General features: G+C 45.3%; 1 protein-coding gene across 1 annotated transcript in view; it reads right to left on the bottom strand.

The window, feature by feature from the left end:
* Positions 1-2906: 2906 nt before the first annotated feature.
* Positions 2907-23378, bottom strand: part of LOC119458096 (uncharacterized) — a 31175-nt gene continuing 10703 nt past the window's right edge. The window contains exons 2-7 of the mRNA XM_037719911.2: positions 22711-23000; positions 19763-20001; positions 16707-16856; positions 14184-14492; positions 8866-9176; positions 2907-3264 (exon numbers count right to left, since the gene is read on the bottom strand). Coding sequence (XP_037575839.1) covers positions 8901-9176; positions 14184-14492; positions 16707-16856; positions 19763-20001; positions 22711-22969 — 1233 coding nt within the window. The 5' untranslated portion in view covers positions 22970-23000 and the 3' untranslated portion in view covers positions 2907-3264; positions 8866-8900. The remainder of the gene's footprint in view (positions 3265-8865; positions 9177-14183; positions 14493-16706; positions 16857-19762; positions 20002-22710; positions 23001-23378) is intronic.

Raw genomic sequence — 23378 nt, 5'->3', positions numbered from 1 at the left:
ACTCAACAGCTCCCTGTAGATCAATAAACTTAAAGGCGCCCTGAAACACTTTTGAACATAGTAAAAAAACGTTGCCGATCTGTCAACGTAGCTCCTGTGAACATGAGCCAAATATCTGTGAACATAGCCAAATAGAATGGTCGGCCAACTGCATGCAGCACGGAAATTACAATCTCAAGTGAACAGCAGTGAACAGGTGGTTGCTCTCGCATCCGCAATGTTGTTACTTAAAGCAGTTGGCCGACCAACGCTACTGGTCGATTTCGTGATCGCGAGAACGTTCTCAGTAATACATAATTGCCAAGTTTTCAGTGAAGTTAAAATAGGTATATGCCTGCGATTTCAAACAGACAAAAATCATTTTGTGTTCGCACTGCGTGTAGTTGTGTCCTGCTGCACGTGGCCTCTAAGATGGCAGCGGCACGCTGCGCTAGCGTAGTCTACCACAACCGCCACAGGGTGTTGCGACTTGCCCTTTCACCACGGAGACACTCGACGTTTGGCTGGGACTTTGCTCTTATGCCTTCTCCGCTGTGCAACTCCTAGGGGGCTAGCATAGACGAAGGTAGTGAAAACTGGGAATCAGTGCAATAACTCCACTTGTAGTTCAAGGATTTGAAGAATTTTTCCTGGTCGAGAATCGTGGAGACCACGTTCTTTAATAGCGAGGTCATCCTACGATTACCAGAGAAAGCATTTCAGGGCCCCTTTAAGAAGAGGGTTGAGGACAAATGAGAAGTTTGGGTGCCCCACGGCATCATCATGTTCACAAAGTGGCGTAACCCTTTCAGACGCCATTTTGCCTCGTCGATTGAAAACTTCACATTTCTAGCATCTTCAGAATCGTAGAAAGTGTACAGCTGCAGAAAAGATGAAGGATTTTCAATTATTTTGCGAGTTTTGTCAAGCTTAGAGAAAGTGGACTCCGCACGGTAACTCGCTACAAGAACATCAAATATGAGAACAAAACTATTTCGTGCTTTGAAAAGCTTTAAAAGCACTTATCCAGCCACTTCAGAATTAGCTTGACATTGTGAAAAACCATGAAAGAACTGTCAGCCCTCCCACTGGGGTGGAGATGGAAGACCAGCGAAGCTATACTGTGGTTGGAATTATGCATTTCCAATTATGACTTAAGATGTGATGGTGTAATTGGTTATTTGAACTATTAAAGAATGAGAAATATATATGATCCTGTGGTTTTCATTTATTTAGTGGCCACAGGGACCATGGCTTTATGGTCGCTACGGTACACCGCCATAGGGCAACACCACCTAGAAGACTTAAGGTGTACGGCAAAGGTTGGCACGTTCTTCATAAACACGTCACCAACGCCACGCGCATTCAGTGCGAACGCGGGCAAAACGCCGCCGCTGTCGACAACAGTTGTGCGCGTTGTTTGTGTGACCGCACACAACCGCTGTCAAAACGCTGGCTACGTGACGGAACGGCTAAACGCCATTGTCGACACTGTTAGGGAAGAGGCAGGCGAGAGCCCAGAGAGAGTCTGCGGCACAGGCGGCAGAGGCCGGCAGGGCTATGCGCATGCGCCGCAGTGGGAGATAGGGCACGCACACGCACAGTCTAGGCTGCCTGAATGCCCTCCTCGCCCACCGCTCCCCTTCCACTGGGAAGTCGCATTTGCTCTCCACCGTGCATTCGCTCTCCGTGAAAGCACGCGTCCCTCGCCCTTGCGTGCTTTCACTCGCACATACAGCATACGGCCAATGAGAGTTTTTTTCTATTGCCGGACGCGACCACCCGGACAGTGAGCCCTTAACAGTTTCGCTGTAAAAAGTGAACCCGCTGCATACAACATACTGACACAGAGTAAAAACTCTGAACCATCCACCTTCCCACTCATTTTGCTAAAACATTCTGCACATGTTATTCAAAATTTCAGCACAATTCCAATCAAGTGTTTCAAGATGTATGCGACACATTTTAAATATCATTACTTTTATCAGCAATTTTGCTGTTGATGCACCATCTTGCTGTACAAATTTGTGTACACAGCGTCTGAAAGGGACAACAGGAACTGTTTCCCTTATTTACACTCGCAGCCTTTGTAACCCTTGTTTGATTGCTCTGTAAAGCATGGCACCACAAAGAATGACATCAAGGCCTGTTTGGTTTTCCTCCCGCCATTCTCGATGCAATCCACACAGGCCTTATCCCTACCGCTTCAAGAGACACCGTGCTAATTTGCACAAATGTAATTTGAGACTGCAAAGAATGGTTTGTCACCCTGAAAAAAAAATAATACTTGGGCCATCGCCAACAGTGCAGGTACAGAAAAGAGCACTTGTTGCTTTAAAAATATGTATGTAAAATGCGAAGATCCTGGGCTAATGCTACTAAATGTTCGTGTCTCGGCCCACTATTTCAATTCCTTAAATACCAAAGGTCGTATGTCCTGCCCACGTCTAAATTTGTTATTACAGTCGAACTCAGATATATCAAACCCACATATAAATTATTGTATATAACGAACAGCAGTAAAATCACCTTGAAAATTTTTGTATACAGTTTTTATTTTATATATCGAAATACCTATATATGGAACTTTTTTTGTGATCCCCTTTGGATTCGACATATCCAGGTTCGACAATATAATAGTAATGCTGCTATGAGTTATGTTATGTAGTTAAGCATGCCTACATCAGCTTTCTCGTACTCTAAACTGCCTACTTGGGTGCATTTTCTTACTCTTGTGTACTTTTGCTTGTTCTGTGCCTTCCTTCACCTGTGTGCAGAACTCTGGAAATGTTTATATTTGGCTGTCTATAGCACTTTCGAGTGTTTTTAGTGTTTTTTTTTAGTTTTCCTTGCAACAAAGAGTAGGCAGCATCACCAAATGTGCCAACCTCATTTAAATTCAGTGTCTAAAAAAATGGTTAGTCAAATACGAGACAAGAAGCATTTATTTACATCAGATTCTCGCTGAAAATGACCATAACAGCTGCAGCAAAGGACAATAAAGCTATATTAAACGCTATGATGGAGAAAGCAAAAGCTGCAGTTAAGAAAAAACAAAAGTCACTGGGAACCTTTTCAGCAAGAGGCAACATCGCAGTTCTTGAATTGCACGGCTGTAGAAACGTTATGGAAGACTTCAACCGATGCCCTCCGTCATGCCGTCTCAAAACACAAACAGGAATAAAAACATTGGCGGGAACCAACTGCTCTGTTGCAGAAGGTCACTGAACGTCTAATCGCTGGGATTCGAGACTTGTCAACATCATTCAGGACGGTCCGTAGCCACTGCAAGGATATGACAAACGTGAGTTAGTCGGCCGATTATGTTCTAGCACACTCAGGAATTAAAGTGCATCCAAATCGAGTAACGTGAAACTAATAATTGCACCTATTCTGCGGGAAATCCTCCAGACAGTTTCTCTACAAGGCTCCATTCCTACACCGAGCTATTAGAATGACTACGTGAGAAGAGTGCCCATTCAGTGCCTATATATGATAAACCCTTAACATATTAAGTCAAGCTGGACTGATAAATTTGCATTCAGAGGTATACAAAGCATTGCTTTTACTGAGAACAGTTTGCAGTAAGCACAAATATGACGTAAATGTAGGACAGCGCATGCAAAGCTAAAAACAGAAGCTCCCGTGAGGTTACATGTATCCCACCTACGAATCAGTCAACTGCCACACTTCTTATCAGCTACATTTAAACATCAAAAGTAATGCAGCCTCATCAATTTTACTTGCTTGCTTGCTACATCTTCGTCCTGTTCTGTCAGCGCTATTTGTGGCATTGTGGTGCTCTCCCTTTGCAGTAGTGCAAGAAAATGAAGGCAGTAATGCCTTTCAAAGCATGGCCTCAGAGATATCTGGCAAAAGATTTAGCAGCTTTTTGCCCAGTGTCCCCTCTTCCCTGTACTGCTTTGTACTGCGTGAAAGAGAAATAAACTTTCTATTTCATCTGTCGTGGAACATTGCAAATTGAGAATTGTGCCACCAAATGCTATATACCTGCCGTGAACAAATACTACAATCTAGATTTATCCCATGTTTATCTTTAACCTTTAACTTTCCCTTCATGTACTACTGTCAGAATAAATAGTAATGCCCAACAGGTTGCAAACGAGTTGAATGCATTGCTGCATTCGTAACAGTGGCTTAATTCGGGCTCCAAAACTTCCCTCTGGATCTTAGGAGTCTATAGAGCAGCTGCACATAACTTAAATATAATTACATGCAACTGACATTCACATCAGTGTTTTTCCTTTTTGCATTTTTGCTTTATTCTGACAGAACATAATGGGCACTTGGTAATTGAAGTAGGGTAAGTCATTTCTAGCCACAAAACAAATGTTGCAAGGTTTATAGAAGAGTAAAATAACAATATGAATTGACTGGATGATTCAATTCTCTGCATTCGTGACTGGCTTTTAAATGGCATCACCAACATCTCACGCTAGTGAGAGCGCGCAATTAAGAGAGTGATGGAAAGTCTCAAATTAGAATTAAGGGCAGATAGTCATATGCTTGCTTACTAAAGTTCTTCACTGAATAACAGCTAAGCACGAGAGTTAACTACTGAAACTCTTCTTCCTTTTTGTTTTTGTCCAAGCCAGCTTGAAAAATATTCACAGCCACAAGACCACTTCAAAACGCAGGATTATTACCAATTATAAAACCCGGTGATCCGAAACTAACCAAAAAAGTACCATAGTTACCAGAATGAAACGCACACAATTTTTCCAAGAAAATTGGCCCGAAAATTGTCCACATGTTACAATTGATGAGAAACCAAAATCGCATTTGCAGTGTTGTCAACAGCCTACCATCAGAGCCATCGCAAGATGGCGACAGAACGTTTTTCATTGGGGGTTCATCTTGTGCTCAACTATGATCTCAGTGAATCATTTTTTGGAGATAGTAATATCAGTTTCTCCAGATTTCATGCGACTCGGCACCGGATACGTCTGCGTATACGGGCACCAGCGTTTCTGGCGCTGTGCCAAACTCGCTATATGTGCACAGTACCAGGAACACTGTTGGCCACATGCTTCCACAAGTCCAATGCAGAGTCATGCAAAATATCACTAAAGTGATAGTACTGCAGTTAAACATCGATTTAATGAAGTCAGTAATATCGCCAATTTGCTTTGCTATATCGAAATAAACTTATACTGAAATTCAACATTTTTATACAAGTACGTAAAGTCGCCGATTCGATTTCTCTTGCACGAAAAGGGGCTGCAACATTTTCCGAATCATTGGGCAATCAGAAAAAGCAAATTTGAATGCAATAAAAATTTCATTTTGTAGAATTTGAGAGTCTGCGACAAAAGATAAGGTTTCATGCCGTGTCAACAATATCTTCACGTCGGCGGTACAAAGTGAAGCCAGTCGATTCTGCCCCCACGGCTGATAGCGTCTCCTGCAGTGGGATAATGCTATCATGAAAAGTGCAGACAGCAGGGAGCAAATGGTTTGTCAGCCTCTCGCTTCAACACGTCTCCGAAATTTGAGATTACACAACCGGCAGTACTAAAGGCACGGGAAGATGGTACACAAGATGCCACGCCATCTCAGCATGTCAACCTTCCATTCCCTACACTTGGTAGTTACTAAGCTGTTACACTAAGCTGTTACTAAGCATGCATAGAAGTAGTATTCAAGCTCTTAGACTGGGAAGGCTTAGGAGTGAGGATCAACAGCAAATAACTCAGCAACCTTCGGTTTGCAGATGACATTGTCCTATTCAGCAACAATGGGGACGAACTACTGTTAAACCTGCTTATAACGAACCTCCATATAACGAATTCTTAGATATAACGAAGTTTTTCGATTCCCCGCCATTACTCCTTAGAAGCACATGTATTTGAGACCTCTACGTAATGAAGTGGCAGCGGGAGACCCCCTCGATATAACGAATTTTCCCCTCCGACCATCTAGAGACTTCGCCCCAAATTTTGTCATTTTTGCGCGAGCAGCAACCGGAAGCACCTTCTCCGCCGCGATGGAATGCGAAGCGAGCGCACGTGTGCGTGCGTGCGTGTGCGAGGCGGCCCTGCATCCCTCGACCCGGCGATCTTGTCGCCGCGGGCGTGACCTTTCCCCCTCCCTTCATTCAAATCTGATCCTGCCGCTTGCTGCAGCTGGCCTAGACCGCCAAGCCGGCACTCTCTCCTTTTTCAGCTGATGTTGCCGACGCGCTGGTACACGCTGTGGCACATCAGACTCGATGAGTGCGGAGCGCTGTCAAACGCTGGCGGCGTGTGGAAGCGCCGCTGGAGAAGCGAGCGAAGTGACCTTCGTGCTGTCTATCGCTTCAACGCAAACTGAGCGCCGAGAACACACAGCACGCAGAAAGTTACGAGCCGCCGACGCACTTGCACTGCTAGACTGCCCCAACGCAGATCGCTTTCAAGATACGGCCTGCGGGACCGCGCGCCGCCCCGCTATTCCATAGCTCCCCCCTCGCCGGTGCCTCGAGCGCAACGGAAGAAGGCGCGCTTCCTCCCTGCTTTTCTTGCGCGCGCAAGATTTAGACGCGTTCGTCGGCTCCCCTCGCACGTTTTCACTCGCACATACAGCATACGGCGCGCGGCGACTGCATTATCGCCCTTGGACTTTAGGGTACGGCCACGCTAGCGGCAAAAACACGCAGCAAAAGCGGCAGGAATCGGGGGTCTTGCGGCGTGCTGCGCGAAATGGTTCTGCAGCAAATGCCGCGTGCCGCGAGATGAAGAACCAATCAAGAGCGACGAGGGTGATGTCACGGAGCCATCACAACCGGAACGCCGCCGGTCCGCGCCGGGTTTTCAATCGACGATCGTCGTCTCTCGCATGAAGCAAAGAGCAAGAGCGCTCGCGGTGTTGCTCGCCCGTTCGGAGAGCGCAGGAGATCTTATCGCGCTGCCGCGCGGAGAGACGCGCGTGCCACGGTAGCCTCGCGGCAAGGCGCTGACCGCTGACGCGTGGCAACTTGCCGCTCGCTGCATGACCGCGCGTTTTTTGCCGCTAGCGTGGCCGTACCCTTATATACGGAATATCTAGAGCCAAAACCAATTTTAGGGCCACAACATGTCATGGACACCATCTTTATACAGCAAATACGGATCTCAAGGGCCATACTTTTGCTGGCGGAAACCGAAAATACGTCATAGTTGTCGCTCCCGGCACTTTGGGCGGCCAATGCCATCGTCAAGCCACCAAGCCAAGCGACATGAAAAGTCAAAATGGCCGCTCGGGCTGGCGCGGGGTGGCAGTTCGCAACATATGATGCGGGAACGGTCCCACAGTTGCGACGCAACAGCGGGGTTACCAATGCATGGAGTTTTAAGGGAGCTGTGCCGGGACCGGTCGAAAACGACTTACAGCCGGGAAAACGCAGCCCCCGGGAACGTAACAGCGAGGTTCTACTGTAACACTATACGACGCTACGACGCCATCGTGACGCTCGCTCTTCGTTTCCGATGCCTCTCGCTTGTGCGAAACGACACGCGTCCACGCATCCGGTACCTAGGTGTGACATTCCGAGGATGAGTGCTTCGACGAAAACGGGTGCGCGTTACAAGTGAGGGCGCGTTAGAATCGAGTAAATACGGTAAACGTTTATTTTTCGAATTTTCGAGCCGAACCTGCATATAACGAAATCCTCTTTATAACGAAGTTTTCCGGGAATTTGTCAATTTCGTTATATCCAGGTTTAACTGTACAACAATTGATCGAGGAGCTTAACTGAGAAAGTGCACGAGTGGGGTTGAAGATTAATATGCAGAAAAACAAAGATAATGTTCAATGGCCTGGCAAGGGAACAAGAATTCAGGAACGACAGTCAGCCTCAAGAGTCTGTAAAGGAGTATGTCAATTAATCACAGGAGACCCTGATCATAAGGAAATTTACAGAAGAATAAAATTGCGTTGGAGTGCGTACGGCAGGCATTGCCAAATCCTGACTGGGAGCTTACCACTCTAGTTGAAAAGAAAAGTGTACGATCATTGCATTCTACTGGTTCTAACATATGGGGCAGAAACTTGGAGGTTAACAAAGAAGCTCGAGAACAAGTTAAGGACCGCACAAAGAGCAATGGAACGAAAAATGTTAGGCCTAACGTTAAGATGCAGGAGGAGAGCAGTGTGGATCAGAGAGCAGACGGGGATAGCAGATATTTTAGTTGACATTAAGAGGAAAAACTGGAGCTGGGCAGACCATGTAATGCGTAGGAAGGATAACCGGTGTACCTTTAGAGTTACATAATGGATACCAAGAGAAGTGCAGTCAAGGACGGCAGAAAACTAGGCGAGGTGTTGAAGTTCGGAAATATGCAGGCGCAAGTTGGAATCAGCTAGCGCAATACAGGGTAATTGGAGATCGCAGGGAGAGGCCTTCGTCGTGCAGTGGACATAAATATAGGCTGATGATGATGATGAAGCTATTAACTAACTTAACTAACCAGGAGCGGCATTCTCCAACAGTCACTTAAGAATTCGATTACTTTCTTGAAATCTTGTGTGACTCGACGCCGGATGCATTCAAGTATGCGGCCATCAGCATTTATGGCACCGTGTGAAAATAGCAAGCTCGGCATAGTGCCAGGAACACTATCGGCCCTATATACCAATGTGTCCGGTGCCAAGTTGCACAAAATTTCACAGAAGTGATCACATAGTGGAATTTCGCTGATACGATCTTCACGGGAACCAAAAAATAAAATGTATCATCCGAAAAATCATATCCGAACATAATTGTATATAAGAAACAGAAATCGTATACAAGAAAGAAACATATTCTGCAGAATCGTATGAACGAGATTCCACTGTATCCCCCAAAAGTGATCAATTCGAAAATGCTACCCCCAAGGATGTTCCATTGAACCCCAAAAAATGCCTCACCTCCCGGTGACCGGCCGACCACAAAAACAATCCCATCACTTGCGACCATAAAGGGCAGCTGGCCTTCTGGAAGTTGTGTTGGAAGACGTCTTGGGGGTGAGGTTGCAGCGGGGAATGTGCCTTTCAGCAGCAGTCTCGTTGAACTTGCGGAGGCACTTGGGGCACTGCACATAGTCGGGGTTCTCCGATGGAGGCGGCGGGGGCAGGTCCGACAGCTTGCCACCGGCGGCTAGGTGTTCCTTCACCATCCTTGCCTGCCGGACTGCGTTGAGGAATTCCTCATGCTTGGCACGCCAGTTGGCCTTTTTCACCTGCATATGTGACATCAGTGCGATCAGCACATGTACATTTGACGCAAGGACAGACAAGTTGGGAGATCTGCTACAACTTTCATCTACATATTGCAGACAGCAAACATATCTATTACCTCGAAGACCCCAGTGATGATACGGTGATCACATCAACATGAAGACATTTCAGGCCAATGACAGCATCGCATTGTCCAGGCAGTAGCCTCAAGGGCAATGCAGTCTTTTGTACAATTTTGGTGCCTGCGTAATTCGTGCAGCGCAGATTTAAATAGTCGTTTCTTAAATTACGTTATAGTTGCAATAGCTTCTATGCTATTTCTTCCTTCCTACAGTGAACCTCCATAATTTTGACCCTGACGGGCTCGGCATCATTGGTCCAATTATTCGACAGGTTCATTTAAAGAGGCAGAAAAAAATGTAGAGGCACGCCACTGATTCATTTGGCAGTATTTGCTTAATTCTAACACCCAAACCGAACCCAGTTTTTATAGCTTCAGTCATAAACAGAGCTCCTAAACAAAGCATAAATCTAACATGCACTCAATTTTTGAGCAATAAAAATGCAACCTGCCTTTGAATCTCGCAATAAGAAAACGGTGAAACCTCTGCCTCATCAGAATGAAAACTATTTTAAATAACTTAAGGCTTGTAATTTTCCAACAGTACTTTATTGCTGTTCACAAACCATGACACGTAGTCCTCCATGTGGCCTATTGCACGTCTGATGTTTATTCTGCACTTATAAAACTATATTCTGCGACAACTGCAAATGGAATGGTGGCCCACGCCTAGACTAACAGTTAATCTGTCATGCATGCAATTCTCTAGAAAACCAAATCATGTGGCACGACTCATTGCCACAAGCTTAGTATGTAAAATAATTTTTGCATTCAGCTTTTGTAATCTACGACAAAGTGATTGCGCCATCATGCTACACGAGAAGTTCTGTCACCATCCTGCGATAGCAATGGCAATGATGCTGGCTAAAGGTTGGCTTTGATGGTATAGGCTGTTACGAGTGCTGCAAACGCGGTTTTGGTTTCGTGTCCGATTGCACCATGCCAGCAATTTTTGGACCAATTTTGGAACAAAAAAATAGCACATAGGTAAATACCATATTCATTCGTTGCTAGTTACCATTTTTGCTTGAAAATCTTCCACGAGCTGGCCAAAAATGCATGTTTTTCGTAGTACAAGATGATGTGTCTTCAATACATTCACTATCTCCACCAACGCAGACACTGCCATTATTTGGATCACCATGTCAGAGAGGCGCGTAGTGCTGACCAGTCACTTTTGAATTATCCAGCAAAGGCCAATTTCAGGATTGAAACAACGAAAGTTTGGGCCCATATAAATGTGTAGGTACGGGCCAGGACCCTTGGTCGGGATGAAATTAAGGAGAAAGTTTAATTAACCGCAGTCTAATTAATGGAAGCCTACTGTATTTGTCTGTGGTACTATCCTCATTGAAAAATGTGTCTATGCCAACTTTGCCAAAAATCATGACATTTTGATGCGGGCCTGGTTGGCTCCATCTTTGATCTTTATACTTCGAACTGCACTCAAACCGCGCTGACTGCCCTCTCACTGACTTTCCATCAATTTTTCACACTTTCTCAAGTATGAAGGCTCAAATGTCAACCTTGCAATCCATCAATGGACTTGAGACATTAACAGCTCTTTGCTGTAAAAGAGCTAATCAAAAGTTCGCATGAAGTCGCAGTTATTAGGACTCATTCCCATCAACGACTTGCAGAGGTCGAAACCAAAACCATGTTCGCGGCGTTCTGTAGCGTTACCGCATAACACGGCTGTATTGCGGCAAAGCTGACCCTAAGAAACTGGCAACCATTGTGCAAACACATATAAGATGCTTGCCCATTTTTCTTGCTAAACTAATCGGGCACACATTAGATTTCCACTTTTAGGAGCCTTAATGTCTTTTCTGCATTAGTTTCCTACTTAGCGCACTTATAGAAAGCGGGTGCGTGTCTAATTCAGGGGCACATATTACAACTGGCCAAATATTGCCAGATGAATCAGCAGCTGTGTTCTGGCGTTTTTTTTTTCTGCATCTTGTTCAACCATTCAGATAAATGTATCAATTTCAGTGGTCCCATCAAGGTCGTCGAATTAACGGCAGTCGACTGTAGTACCAATAGAAATTTCTACTGGAATTTTCCCTAGGGTTTGAAAAAAAAAAAAACTTTTACTGATGTTTGTAAATCTGAGCAAGTCGTACATAGAAAACAGCAATGCTGTATAAGGGGGTGCTTAAATCATGTGGAAGTTCTAGGGGTCTGGTTTTCCACTACCCAAAATACAGCTAATGCTTCACTATATGCCGTGCAATTCCTCTGTAGTACACCAAGTCTTTCCATCGCTTCACTATAACCAAACTCAGAATGTTTTACCCTGCACTATATCAGACACTTCTATGTCCTATAACTAGCGATGAAGCTAGAAAGGCCTTGCAAGACATGACCGGGGGGGGAAGAGCTGCAGGAGATGGCATAACAGATTTAATCAAAGATGGAGGAAATATCATGCTTGAAAAGCTTGCGGCCCTTTATATGCAATGACTCACTCATGACTTCAAGTGTACCAGAGAGCTGGAAGAATGCCAACATTACACTAATCCATAAGAAGGGAGACGTTAAAGAATAGAAGAATTATAGGACCATTAGTTTGCTTTCAGTACTGTATAAAATATTCACCAAGATAATTTCCAATAGAATCAGGGCAACACTTGGCTTTGATCAACCAAGAGAACAGGCTAGCTTCAGCAAGGGATATTGAACAATGAATCGCATCCATGCCATCAGTCAGGTAATCGAGAAATCACAGGATTCAATCAACCTCTATATGGCTTTCATAGATTATGAAAAGGCTTTGATTCAGTAGAAATACCTAGCAGTCATGGAGGCACTTCGTAATCAAGGAGTGGCATGCGTGAATACCTTGGGAAATATCTACAAAGATTCTATAGCTACCTTGGTTCTCCACAAGTAGAAAGCTACCCATCAAGAAAGGGGTCAGCCAAGGAGACCATCTCTCCAATGCTATTCACTGCATGCTTATAAGAACTATTCAAACTATTAGACTGGGAAGGCTTAGGAGAACCGTTGGTTCACAGATGACATTGTCCTATTCAGCAACAATGGGGGACCAATTACAACAAATGCTTGAGGACATTAACCGAGAAAGTGTAAGAGTGGGGTTGAAGATTAACATGCAGAAGACAAAGATAATGTTCAATAGCCTGGCAAGGGAACAATTCAGGATCGCTAGTCAGCCTCTAGAGACCACAGGAGTACATTTATCTAGGTCAATTACTTACAAGGGACCCTGATCATAAGAATGAAATTTACAGAAGAATAAAACTGGGTTGGAGTGCATACGGCAGGCATTACCAAATCCTGATGGGGAGCTTGCCACTGTCGTTGAAAAGTGTACAATCAGTTCATTTCGAACGGTGCTAACATATGGGGCAGAAACTTGGACGTTATAGAGCTCGAGAACAAGTTAAGGACCGCACAAAGAGCGACAGAACGAAAATGTTAGGCCTAACGTTAAGAGGAAGACAGCGGTGTGGATCAGAGAGCAAACTGGGATAGCCGATATTCTAGTTGACACTAGGAGAAAAAAATGGAGCGGGGCAGGCCATGTAATGCATAGGATGGATAACCAGTGGATATTAGAGTTACAGAATGGGTTCCAAGAGAAGGGAAGCACAGTCGGAGATGGCAGAAAACTAGGTGGGTGATGAAATTAGGAAATTTGCAGGACGCAAGTTGGAATCTGCCAGCGCAAGACAGCGGTAATTGGATATCACTGGAAGAGGCCTTTGTCCTGCAGTGGACAATAAATATAGGCCAATGATGATGATAGACATGTTCCTGTCCCTAGCAAAAAATGCCAATAGAATTTTTTTTATTGGTCAAAAAAGCAAGCCTATGGGTTCTACAGGTAACTTATTTGAACTCTATGGGACTTTTTGGATTCTATGGGTGACGTCTATCATCTACAGGGTCAACATAGTTTGCATTGATACCAATAAGTGACAGCTGTTTGTCGCTTATAGGACCAATAGATTTGTACTGGTACTGTATTGGGCACCAATAGGGCCCAATAGGTGACAGCCATTCATTAGTTATAGGATGAATAAGTTGGTATTGGCACCAACAGGCTCTGATAGGCGAGTTATTTATTTCATTTAGGACCAATAGGCTGGTACTGGTACTAATAGTGTCCAATGAGAAGGAGCGATCCGTTTCCCATTGGACGGAAAGAAGTGATCGATATACCCTGCGCTCACTTTAATGTGCCGGCTCCCTTCTGCACACTGTGCCTGTGCCCCCTCAAAACAAACCTCAAATGCCGCTGGCTGCGGCCACCACACGAAAACCATTGTGGAACGCCCCTACACAGCTTCGCTGTAATAACTCTGGCAGATCTGAGCAAATTTAAGCAGCCAGACATGCCAGACAGTGAACAGGTGCCAATAATGACTCCTTTCAAATCATTACAGGTTTACAACTGCCCCTTGCACTGCAGCACACCCCCGCAAGTGAGTTGAGGGAACTTCAAAATGGCGCATACTCGAGCCTGCTGGTGCATAGCAATTGAAAAAAACACAGCAAGAATGACAGGGCAATGAAGTGCGGGACCAGAGGGACATATTGCATTGCATTTTGAGGCACGGACAGAACTCTACCTCCCGTATTCTTAAACGATCCTCCACTTAAAGCTCTTCATCCAATCAACCGAGTTGAGCACAGCGTCGCCCCTCGACTGAAAGGCGCCACGCTTCTCAAGGATTGCCGTGGAGCATCAATGAAGAGCAGTGACCACTGCCATCGAGGGGCACTGCTGCCAATCACTTCCTCGGATGGAGGCGGAGGGCCGAGCAAAGGAACATTCTAGAATATGGGGGATAAGAGGATTTGCACTGTGTGCAGCAAAGAAGGCTGTTTCATGCATCTAAAGACACACCTAACTCACCGGTACTTCTTTCTTGTGGAAACCCTTCTTCACAAATGCTTCTGCCTCTGTTCCCTTTGTCCTCATCTTGGTCATGTCAAAGACCTTCACCTTCTTGGACGCTGCCTTCTGGCAAATAGTCCTGTGCTTTTCAATGCGGTCCTTGTTGAAGCCTCGGCCACAGATTTCGCACCGCTCCTGGTTTGGGCCCAGGGGTCGACACTCGGGAGGCACTGCTTTCGAGACTGCTGCCGACGTCCTCTGCTGTGTGGCTATGGGTGCAATACCGTTCTGAGATCGAGCCTGCCTCGACACTGGTGTGGTGGTGGGCTGTAATTGACAGCATTGTGGCAAGAGGATCGTCAGGCATGCTCAGAACAGAACCCATTAAAGCTAGCTAATCAATAACTGCCCCCCCCCCCCAATTGTAGAATTAAAGCAATTTTCAAACTAGTAAAGACAAATGTGCTATGGAACATAAGCTCTCAAAACAAAATCGTTTTTTTTTTTTTCAATTTGTGAAGGGACACAAGCTTAACCCTCAGTGCCCAGCAAGTTGTTTTTAGGTATCCTTGCTTCGAATGGTGGCATTAATGTGATTATCTGGCGGCCTTTTGTAGTTAGTTTTGTTCAAAGCTAAGTCTTCCTTGTTAATTTCCTTCCACGTCAATTCTTCCTGCCAAAACGTCCCGCCTAAAGAAGCTGCTGACACAGGCCATAATTCGAGGAGTGCAAATGTAAGCTTGCCGAAGCCACTAAAACGACAGCGCAGGTCTTGGGACACTGAAGCCCCGCCAGCTCAGCATCTGTTGACATCTCGCGCTGCGATGATTAGCGCAACACTTTGCACTATGTAGATGTCTAATACAGTTTGTGGGGATGTGCGACTCCCACCCACCCCCTGATGTTTTCCCCGCATGGCTCCCGTCTCCTGTAATCCGGCTTTGCCGTGTGGCGTTACAGCAGCAGCGTATTACGAGAGATGGCGCTAGTCTTGCGCTGCTAACGCCGCCTAACGGCGGCGGTTACTTGGGTGCAAAAGGAAGAAGGTGCTTTCTCTTGGCTTGGGGGTCTGCGAGCATCACGCACAAACTGTTCGCGCGTGCGTCGGCCCGCTTCGCGGGACCGTCCCGAGAAGGCTTAGGAGCCAGACACCGGTATGGACGAACACGAACGAACTCGCCATCGTACACGTGAACGACCAGGCAATGGTGTCATAGCATGGGGCAAACATATTCACTTGCTATCCGGTTGCGGTGAGTCTGACTTCCTTGATTTGTCACGCGCCCACGTGAACGTTCTATGGTTAGTAATTCGGCTAGCATGCATTAGCGTATGAAAGGTGCAATAAATGCCCTTTTGATTGTTTGCACTACTGTGTTGTCGTTCCTTTGTCCCAAGAGCACGTGCGAGACCCCACAAGTTGAGTCTACCGAATGTTTTTGCGACTTCAGATCGTACGTTCTCCCAGTTAGCATGCCTTTTTTTTTTTGCATAGTGTATGAACTAGGTTCTACTGTTTCTTGTTTACTTATTTTTTCGTGCTATTTATAGTCCCGTATTTATAGTTTTACCCTACTTCACTTATGTCCTACTTTCTTTGCACATATTTAATTGTAACTTTTCTTTCCCCCATCTTTTCTTTTGGCCTGTATTTTTCCCATGGCGGCTGCACAGTTCGGGTGTCTACTAGGAAGTGAAACTATGATGCCCGCGGCCCTTCATTTCTTTCATCCTTTGGTCCTTAAAACAAACTGCTACTACTACCAACTCAGTTCTCACTTCTTTCACCATGTCACAGTTTACTATAATAGATTTGTTCTTAGTTACTTAGGTGCATGCTGTTAAATGGTATATCAAACAGAGCAGTGCCAAGTCAGTTATGCAGGTGTCCTTGGAAAACTATTTTTCGCGATTAATGGTGAACAAAATGCTCCGATTAATGGTGAACAAAATGAAGGGTAAACTTTCCTATTTCCTTTCCTAATGAGCACCGGTACATCAGTGCGATGTGAATTTCAAGTATTCCTTCCTGTTCAGGTCATTACGATGCAGGAAAAGTTCTCAACACTTGCTACATTAAGTCCTTGGCTTTTTTTCAGAATGCAGTGCAGTCTTTTGCTGTCAAACAATTAGGCAGACCGCACTAGACTCAAAATAACTCAATCACGACAAGCTGGTGCAGGTACTTCAAAGTGGTATCGCCACTTCTCTCTTTTTCTTTTTTCCTGGCTTATCATGCAAGCCTCCTCTCACGATAGACATGGCTGTTTTGCAATCACAGGGCGTGCTCAAGAAATTGTAGCACCGTCTACAATTCAAACAGTAATTTACACAGAAAGAAAGAAAAAGGGCGGAATTATCAATTCATCTAGGCATGTGGCCTAGAACTAAGTGCAGCATCAAAGTCAATACCCGCTACCTGAGCAGCAGATTGCCCTAGCCACTCAGCCACCAGATGAAATATGGAAGCAGTGACCTTGAAGCATAAGCAACGATATTGGAACCTCATCCGTGCTAATGCTACCTCATGTATTAACGTACCTTCTTTGGCTGTTCAACTGAAACTACTTTGGCAGCAGGTGGCTTGGCGCTCAGAGTTCTACTTGACGGCACAGTCTGAGTCCGTGCTACGGAGCTTGCCGACGTCGAACGTGGCGTGGAAACAGGTTTCGCAGCGGGCTTTTGGGACCCCTGTAATGAACGCAATTTCGTCAGTGTTGGTCAAACTTTTTCCTTATCTCACCTAGAGCACTGCACGGGCCGATTCAGCCCGGGCCCGTTTTTACGCTGGGCTGCCCGCCCGAGCCCGACCAAAAGATTTATAACGAGACCCAGGCCCCAAATAATCTATGTTACCCGCCTGGCCCGGCCCGCCACCCCTTTACCTTAGGCCCGAGCCCGGCCTGAACCTGGCCCGAGACCGAAAAAAAAACATGTTTTTCAGAGTCAAGACGCTCGAGGATAACTCGCTGCACGTTATATGCACACCATCAGAAAGTCCGAGCCCGGCCCGGGCCCGCGTCAAAAAACCCGAGCCCGGCCCAGGCCCGGGTCAAAAAGCACATGCCGTGCCCGAGCCAGGCCCGAGCCCGTGAAAAAACTGCTCTACCCGGTCCGGCCCAGCCCATGGGCCGGGCCGGGCCCAGGCTTTCGGGTAAGCCCGAGCAGTGCTCCAATCTCACCGTCGTGTTCAAACCCGTACTAGACGAGTGCAGCTCAACCACTTCTGTACCACGTTATCCCGAATTCTGACCAAAAATGGCCAAATTATTTTAAATGTCTCAGATGCCAACAACTCTTACTTTCACCACAAGAAGAAGCTCATTCCTGCTTGCACTGCCCCAAGGATTGTGTGCTGTCATCTACCAGAAACACGACAAACCAGCGAGATGAAACGAGATCGTCCATGGCATTGCTAGAAAATGAAATGTACAGTATGTGAACTGCTCTCGTCCTTGGTAGTTTCTACCAGAAACACGGGGACAAGCCCAGCTCATCCATGGTACGGAAGGGATTAGGTGGCAAGGGCTCATGTGTTACGAAGTCCCTCAATCAGCCCATCTGAATGATACACAGTCTAATCTCGTTAAAATGAACTCGCAAACCCCCTAAACACTAGAAAAACACTGGGAGCGTAGGAGTGCCCCAAATAATTTACTATAATACTTATTCCTATTAACAACTTTTCATTTTGTTACGAAGGAAGTGGACTCGTCATAAACACGAAACAATAGCTAGCTTCGTTCCTGCAACCGCTGCAGCTGCCAGACTTGAGCAGAGCGAGACAAATATTTGCATAGCGCGCTTGTTTACTTTTTTCTAATGAAAAATGACATTATGCCAAGCCCTATTGCTACACAATGTCATCAAATTTCGCTATTGTGTCACAATGTCACAATAACGATGAGACCAGGCGTTGCGTTTATGGTACATTAATAGCCTCAAATAAAAGTGCTTCATAAGCGTATCCCAACCTTCACAAATGCCAAGTTTCATCCTTTTACACGAGAGAAGCAGGTAGTAGGCTTTTCACAACTTCAAAAATATATGTCAATACTGCTTATAAGGAACGAAAAGTTCTTTTGGAGCTAAAACAAAGTTCAGACAAATCCTTTCACCCTTGCCATGCCAGCTCGAGTGTCATACTGGCAGAGTGAAACTGTACTACTACCCGTTAGGGTGTGTTGAAATGAACATTGAAAACTTCATTTTATATACACCTAGAGCAACCAGAGGTGGCTCGATCAGAGATACGCCTAGTGTCTTGCCTCACAATGCCAACAATATTGCCACACAATGATCTCGATGCAGTTGCAATAGTGCAGACCTGTAATGTATATTAGAAAACTGGTCACAGTTCCTGATCCCACAAACATGCTCGATTTTCTGCAAAAGCATCAACAAAAAGTACCAGATGCAGTTCAATGCTGAGCCACTTAAAGCTAGGACTGGCATCAATATTTTGTGCTCAAGTCAATGTTTTGCTCTTATATTTAGAGTGTGACCCAATGAGAAGCTAACTTGAATTATGAACAGTCATTTCTAATCCCCCCCCCCCCCCATATACAGATTTTTTTTAACACGAAAGTGTTTTATGCCGGGGTCCACCAAGACTTCACTGACGTATTTCCGTCACGGAAATACGTCAGCTTACAATGTACACGAACATAATACAAAGAAAGAAACCAGAAGAAAAAGTTCCACAAACATGCAAAATTTGGAAATCGAACCCACGACCTCTCGGTCCGCGACGATAGATCGCCGAGCGTTTAACCCATTGCGCCACAAACGCATTTGCAAAGAGCTACACAGACGCGCCTTATATATCTAACACTCCTCCAGTGTACCCGCGCTCTTGCTCGGGGCGGTGCCGCCGCCTACGAGCAGAAAAGAGAAGTACTGCATTATGACACTAACGCACACTGACAGTGAACGCTTCGGTGGTCTCAGCACTACGACGCCTCGATGCCAGCATTCGAAGGGACGCTGGCATCAAGAAGCACTACCAACGCCACCTAGGTGGCGTTCACCGTACTCAGCACAGCGGAGCGTGGCCTCCGCAATTAGCTCTGAAAATGTTTCTGAAGTTGATCGCGGAGGCTGCAATTACGACGCGCTGTACGCGCTGATTTGACTCGGTGACGATTCAGTTACGTGCTTTGTCTTGCGCGTTGTATTAGTGTGTCAGTTACGTGCTTCGTCTCTCGCGTTGTGCTAGCGTGTGCAGCGTAGTGCAGCTTCCATATGCACGACGGTTGCTCATGGTCATCGACGTTGGTAGTCGTGATGGAGGAGACGTGCCACCAGGCGTCAGCGTGGGTGCATCAACGCCTAAGGGCGCTTTAGCCACAAAACACCAATAGACATTATATATCAATGTGCAATAAACATTACACTACTTCTGTGAAGACACATTTCACTTTCGTGTTCTATACCGATTCCTATATAAGAGGGATCAACCACATTTTTTTCATCATGAGGCAGATAAAACATTTAACCCATGGGAAACAAAACTGAACATGAAAATCATTGTAAACCAACACCTCAGGGGCTATGTAATCACAAGGGTATAAGCATTGAGAGTGCAGCCAACATACACAGCCATTCTGATGTCCATTAGAGAGCTGTCTCAGTTGGGTCGTCGTCATGGTCATGAGGACGCCGCCTTTGGCAACAGGAGGTAACGTATGCTGTGTAGAATTCGCTTGGGGCCGAGTGCCATTTGCCGCAACTGTCTTGCCTGCCGACGCCCCATTGGTCTGTAGCCTGGTTGTCCCATTTGTCACTGGCCGAGGTGTACCATTTGTCACTGGCCGAGGTGTGCCATTGTGCTGACCTGGATGAAAATCGATCAAACTCAGCTGCTGCCACTTCCTGCATCAGCATCAATCGTCACATCTGTCGGTATTCTTTCTGAGCATGACAATGTTGACAAGACAAGGCTATCGCACCTCAACTATAATAAAAAAAATTTACCGTCTTTCAGGCTTATACTTGTCCTCCAACAATAGTGAGCAATCCTGTGTGTGCTTCCTTTGTCTAGCACTGAGCACTGTGCTCACTACTTTGTCAGGAACATCAGCTCATATGCATGTGCTATTCCCAACAAGAAAGTATTTAGGGGTGCTGTGTAAACAGACATGCACGCGCGATTGATAACAAGTGTTGCAAGATGACAAACGTGAAAAGGTGTTAACTTCATTTTACAGTAATGAACGCCGTCCCAGGTTGAGACAGCACGACGAAAGTGGATGTCAGAGGTAGAGTAAGAAGTGCAGCCCTCTTTATTAACTGCTAGTAATACGGCAATTACAAAAATGTAGACTACCTCCAAATCAGTCCTTTCATCACCATCACCTCATAACTGTGCCTGCAAATCTGCTGATCCGATTACTACTTAAGGTCACCTGCCCCCTAAACTGTTTCCCTTCCTCTATCCACTCTTGCTTCTTAGTAGCATCACATGTTTTAGCTATGCTAACTTTTGACGTAATTTTGTTTAATTAGTGTAGAGTATAACTATGTGTTATTGACTTATTGCGGCTCCATACATTTAAGGCGCGGCTATAAAGCTGTCCCCATGTCTTGTGTGCCTTAAACACCTCACATTCATTCCGCACAGGCGATTAGCCTGGAAGCTATTTAAAGGACTACAATTGAAAAGGTGCCGCAGAATAAAAACAGGCCTCGGTTGAAGTGATCAAAAGCAGGAATTACCTGCTGATTATTCACTGGGGGACATGACTGTACCATTGCAAACTGATACTGTTTACTACCACTTTGAACATGTACATACCCCTTAACTAAACTTAATGCATACATAGTCGTAAAAATTAAATATACAATTGGCGATGGCATTTGCAACGATTGTCTTTGAATGTAGAATAAAAAAATGGCAACTGGGCCAAGCAAAAGAGTAAGTATTTTAAGTGACTCGTTGACAGAAGTGAACTAAAGCATTAAAATTGCAGATTTACTGCCCCATTCACTTGATTTAATTGCTCTTAGGCTTTCTCCTTTTGCACTTCCGCAAGAAAGTGCATTGCTTATTTAAGTTAGCGTTCGTTACCGCGCCTGTAGATATTGGTCAATTTGATAGAAAGTTTTCCTACGCACTGTTAAACATTTACATTGGAATTATTCTACTAGCAACATTGTGCACCATCTGTAATGACGACTGAACTTTTTGAACTCTGAACTATTTGTCAGATTTGACCATTTTTGGCAAATTGGAGAGTCTAAAAATAAACCTTTGGCGGGAAGTATTGTCGAAGCTAGCCTCCAGTGCTCCTAGCACTTCCCCAATAAAATTACGCAAAATTTACACTTTGGTCGACTCGGCAACATAATTTTTAAATGACAGAAGCAGTGAAAATACAGAAACTCCTCTCGGGTTGTCTAATTTTTCGATCCAAAGTCTAGGCTGTTTTAACGATGTCTCAGACAACGGTAGAAGCTCATGAGTGCGCATTATTTTGATAATTGTGTTCGACTAATATCAATAACAACTTAATTTTTCCCACCATGGGCTGACTTTACCCATCAGCGTTTCAACAGCGTATGTACAAACTATTACGAGCAATCTTTCCCATCAGGTGGGGTTTTCACTCACACATGAGAACGTAGTCAATTTCAGACCGACCTTCGACTGAAGCTCGACTAGCAGTCGGATCTCTTACATTTTGAACACCGTCTGTGCAAGTGCCCTTATTCATTACTGTACAATATTGTGCAACACTCCACATTACTGTACAACACTGTACAGGAACTGAACAAAGCGTGTGAAGGCTACAGTACCAGTTGAATGCACACTAGACCACCTTGCGTGCACAGAAAAGCTTACCCAACGCAATAATCAAGTATGCGAAGGCTTCTGCATGCCTCCCTGACCTGTCGACCGTTGCTTCACGAGCCTAAAGAATGCAGTAAAAAAGCGAACCAGGTGTCTGCTGCAATGAGTAAAAACAAAAATGCTCCCCGTACAATAGGAACTTCCCAATATTCAAATTGGCCCAAGCTACTGCTTTTCAGCATAGCTTGGGGTTCACTATTGCTACTATTGACACCAACAAATCCTCATAATTCTTTTTTTTTTGCGTTTCCGACTTACAAAAGTTGGGAACTAGAAGCCAGCTGCACATTTTGTATATTTAGGTTTTTTTACTATCAGTACATATACTAAAAATAGCAAATTATTACTTTCATTCGTGTTTCTTGAGGACCTTCCTTGAATTTTAACAATAATTCTCATAAACAGTGAGCAAGCATTACTGCTTTACATCCATTCAAAACACCAGTGATCAGACCACAATTTTACGCATCACGTTGCAACTACTAAGTCTTGAAAGGAAACATTAAAACAAACGCACCGAAAATGAGCACATTTCTAGCGATAACTAAAGAGTTAATAAATTCCTGTACCCCTTCACAGTGCTCACCAAATTTTTATCTTTGAAGTAGCACATGTCCGACATGTCTTCTGCTACTCAGTTCACACCACTGATGCACCATGCATCTGTGTGCACTTCAGCGCCTTTCAACGTACCATTCCTGATGGTCGAGACGTCCTTGTGAACACTCCCATTCTGAAGCTTGCCGTTGACGTTGGCCCGCGAAACCGCCTCTCCAGCTGTCGAGCTGTGGCCATTCACATGCGACGAGGAAAGTGTGGCTTGCTTCACAGTGGGTGCAGCCTTGGTGGCAGTAGTTGGTCCAGGGATCCGCGTTGGCCGCGGAAGACCACTGCGCTGCTGCAGGTTTTGCTGGAACTGGCTTTTCATCTGCTCGAGGCGCGAGGCCGACATGGTGCCGGGGAGCTACAATGCCACCCGCTTCCTGCGGCAAGAAAGGTGCCAGTGCCACTGACAATTCGGCAGGAGTGTGTAGCTCATGCATTCTGTGCTATCGGGCAATGATGCCCTATGGGCAGATCACATCACACCAACTGCTGTTGCGATTCACCAAAATGAGTTTTTGTAGACAACTACAAGGTGGAGTTAGATTGGTGCAGATGCTCCCACCTACCCAATGGTAGCACATTTAACACCACGATAGATTGATTGATTTATCAGGTACATGTCCTTTATGTTGGCATATTCAAATTCCCTGGTAGCATATATGACACCAGAAGTTACTATGACGGCCCATTATTTTCAAATACTGCCAGTAAGCTGTGCAATGCACTTTCAGATCTGACTAAATTATGTGTTTCAC

This window comes from Dermacentor silvarum, chromosome 7 (genome assembly GCF_013339745.2).
Source record: "Dermacentor silvarum isolate Dsil-2018 chromosome 7, BIME_Dsil_1.4, whole genome shotgun sequence".
NCBI lineage: Eukaryota > Metazoa > Arthropoda > Arachnida > Ixodida > Ixodidae > Dermacentor > Dermacentor silvarum.
Note: the sequence above shows the minus strand (reverse complement) of the source record. Positions and strands in the feature narration are given on the sequence as shown.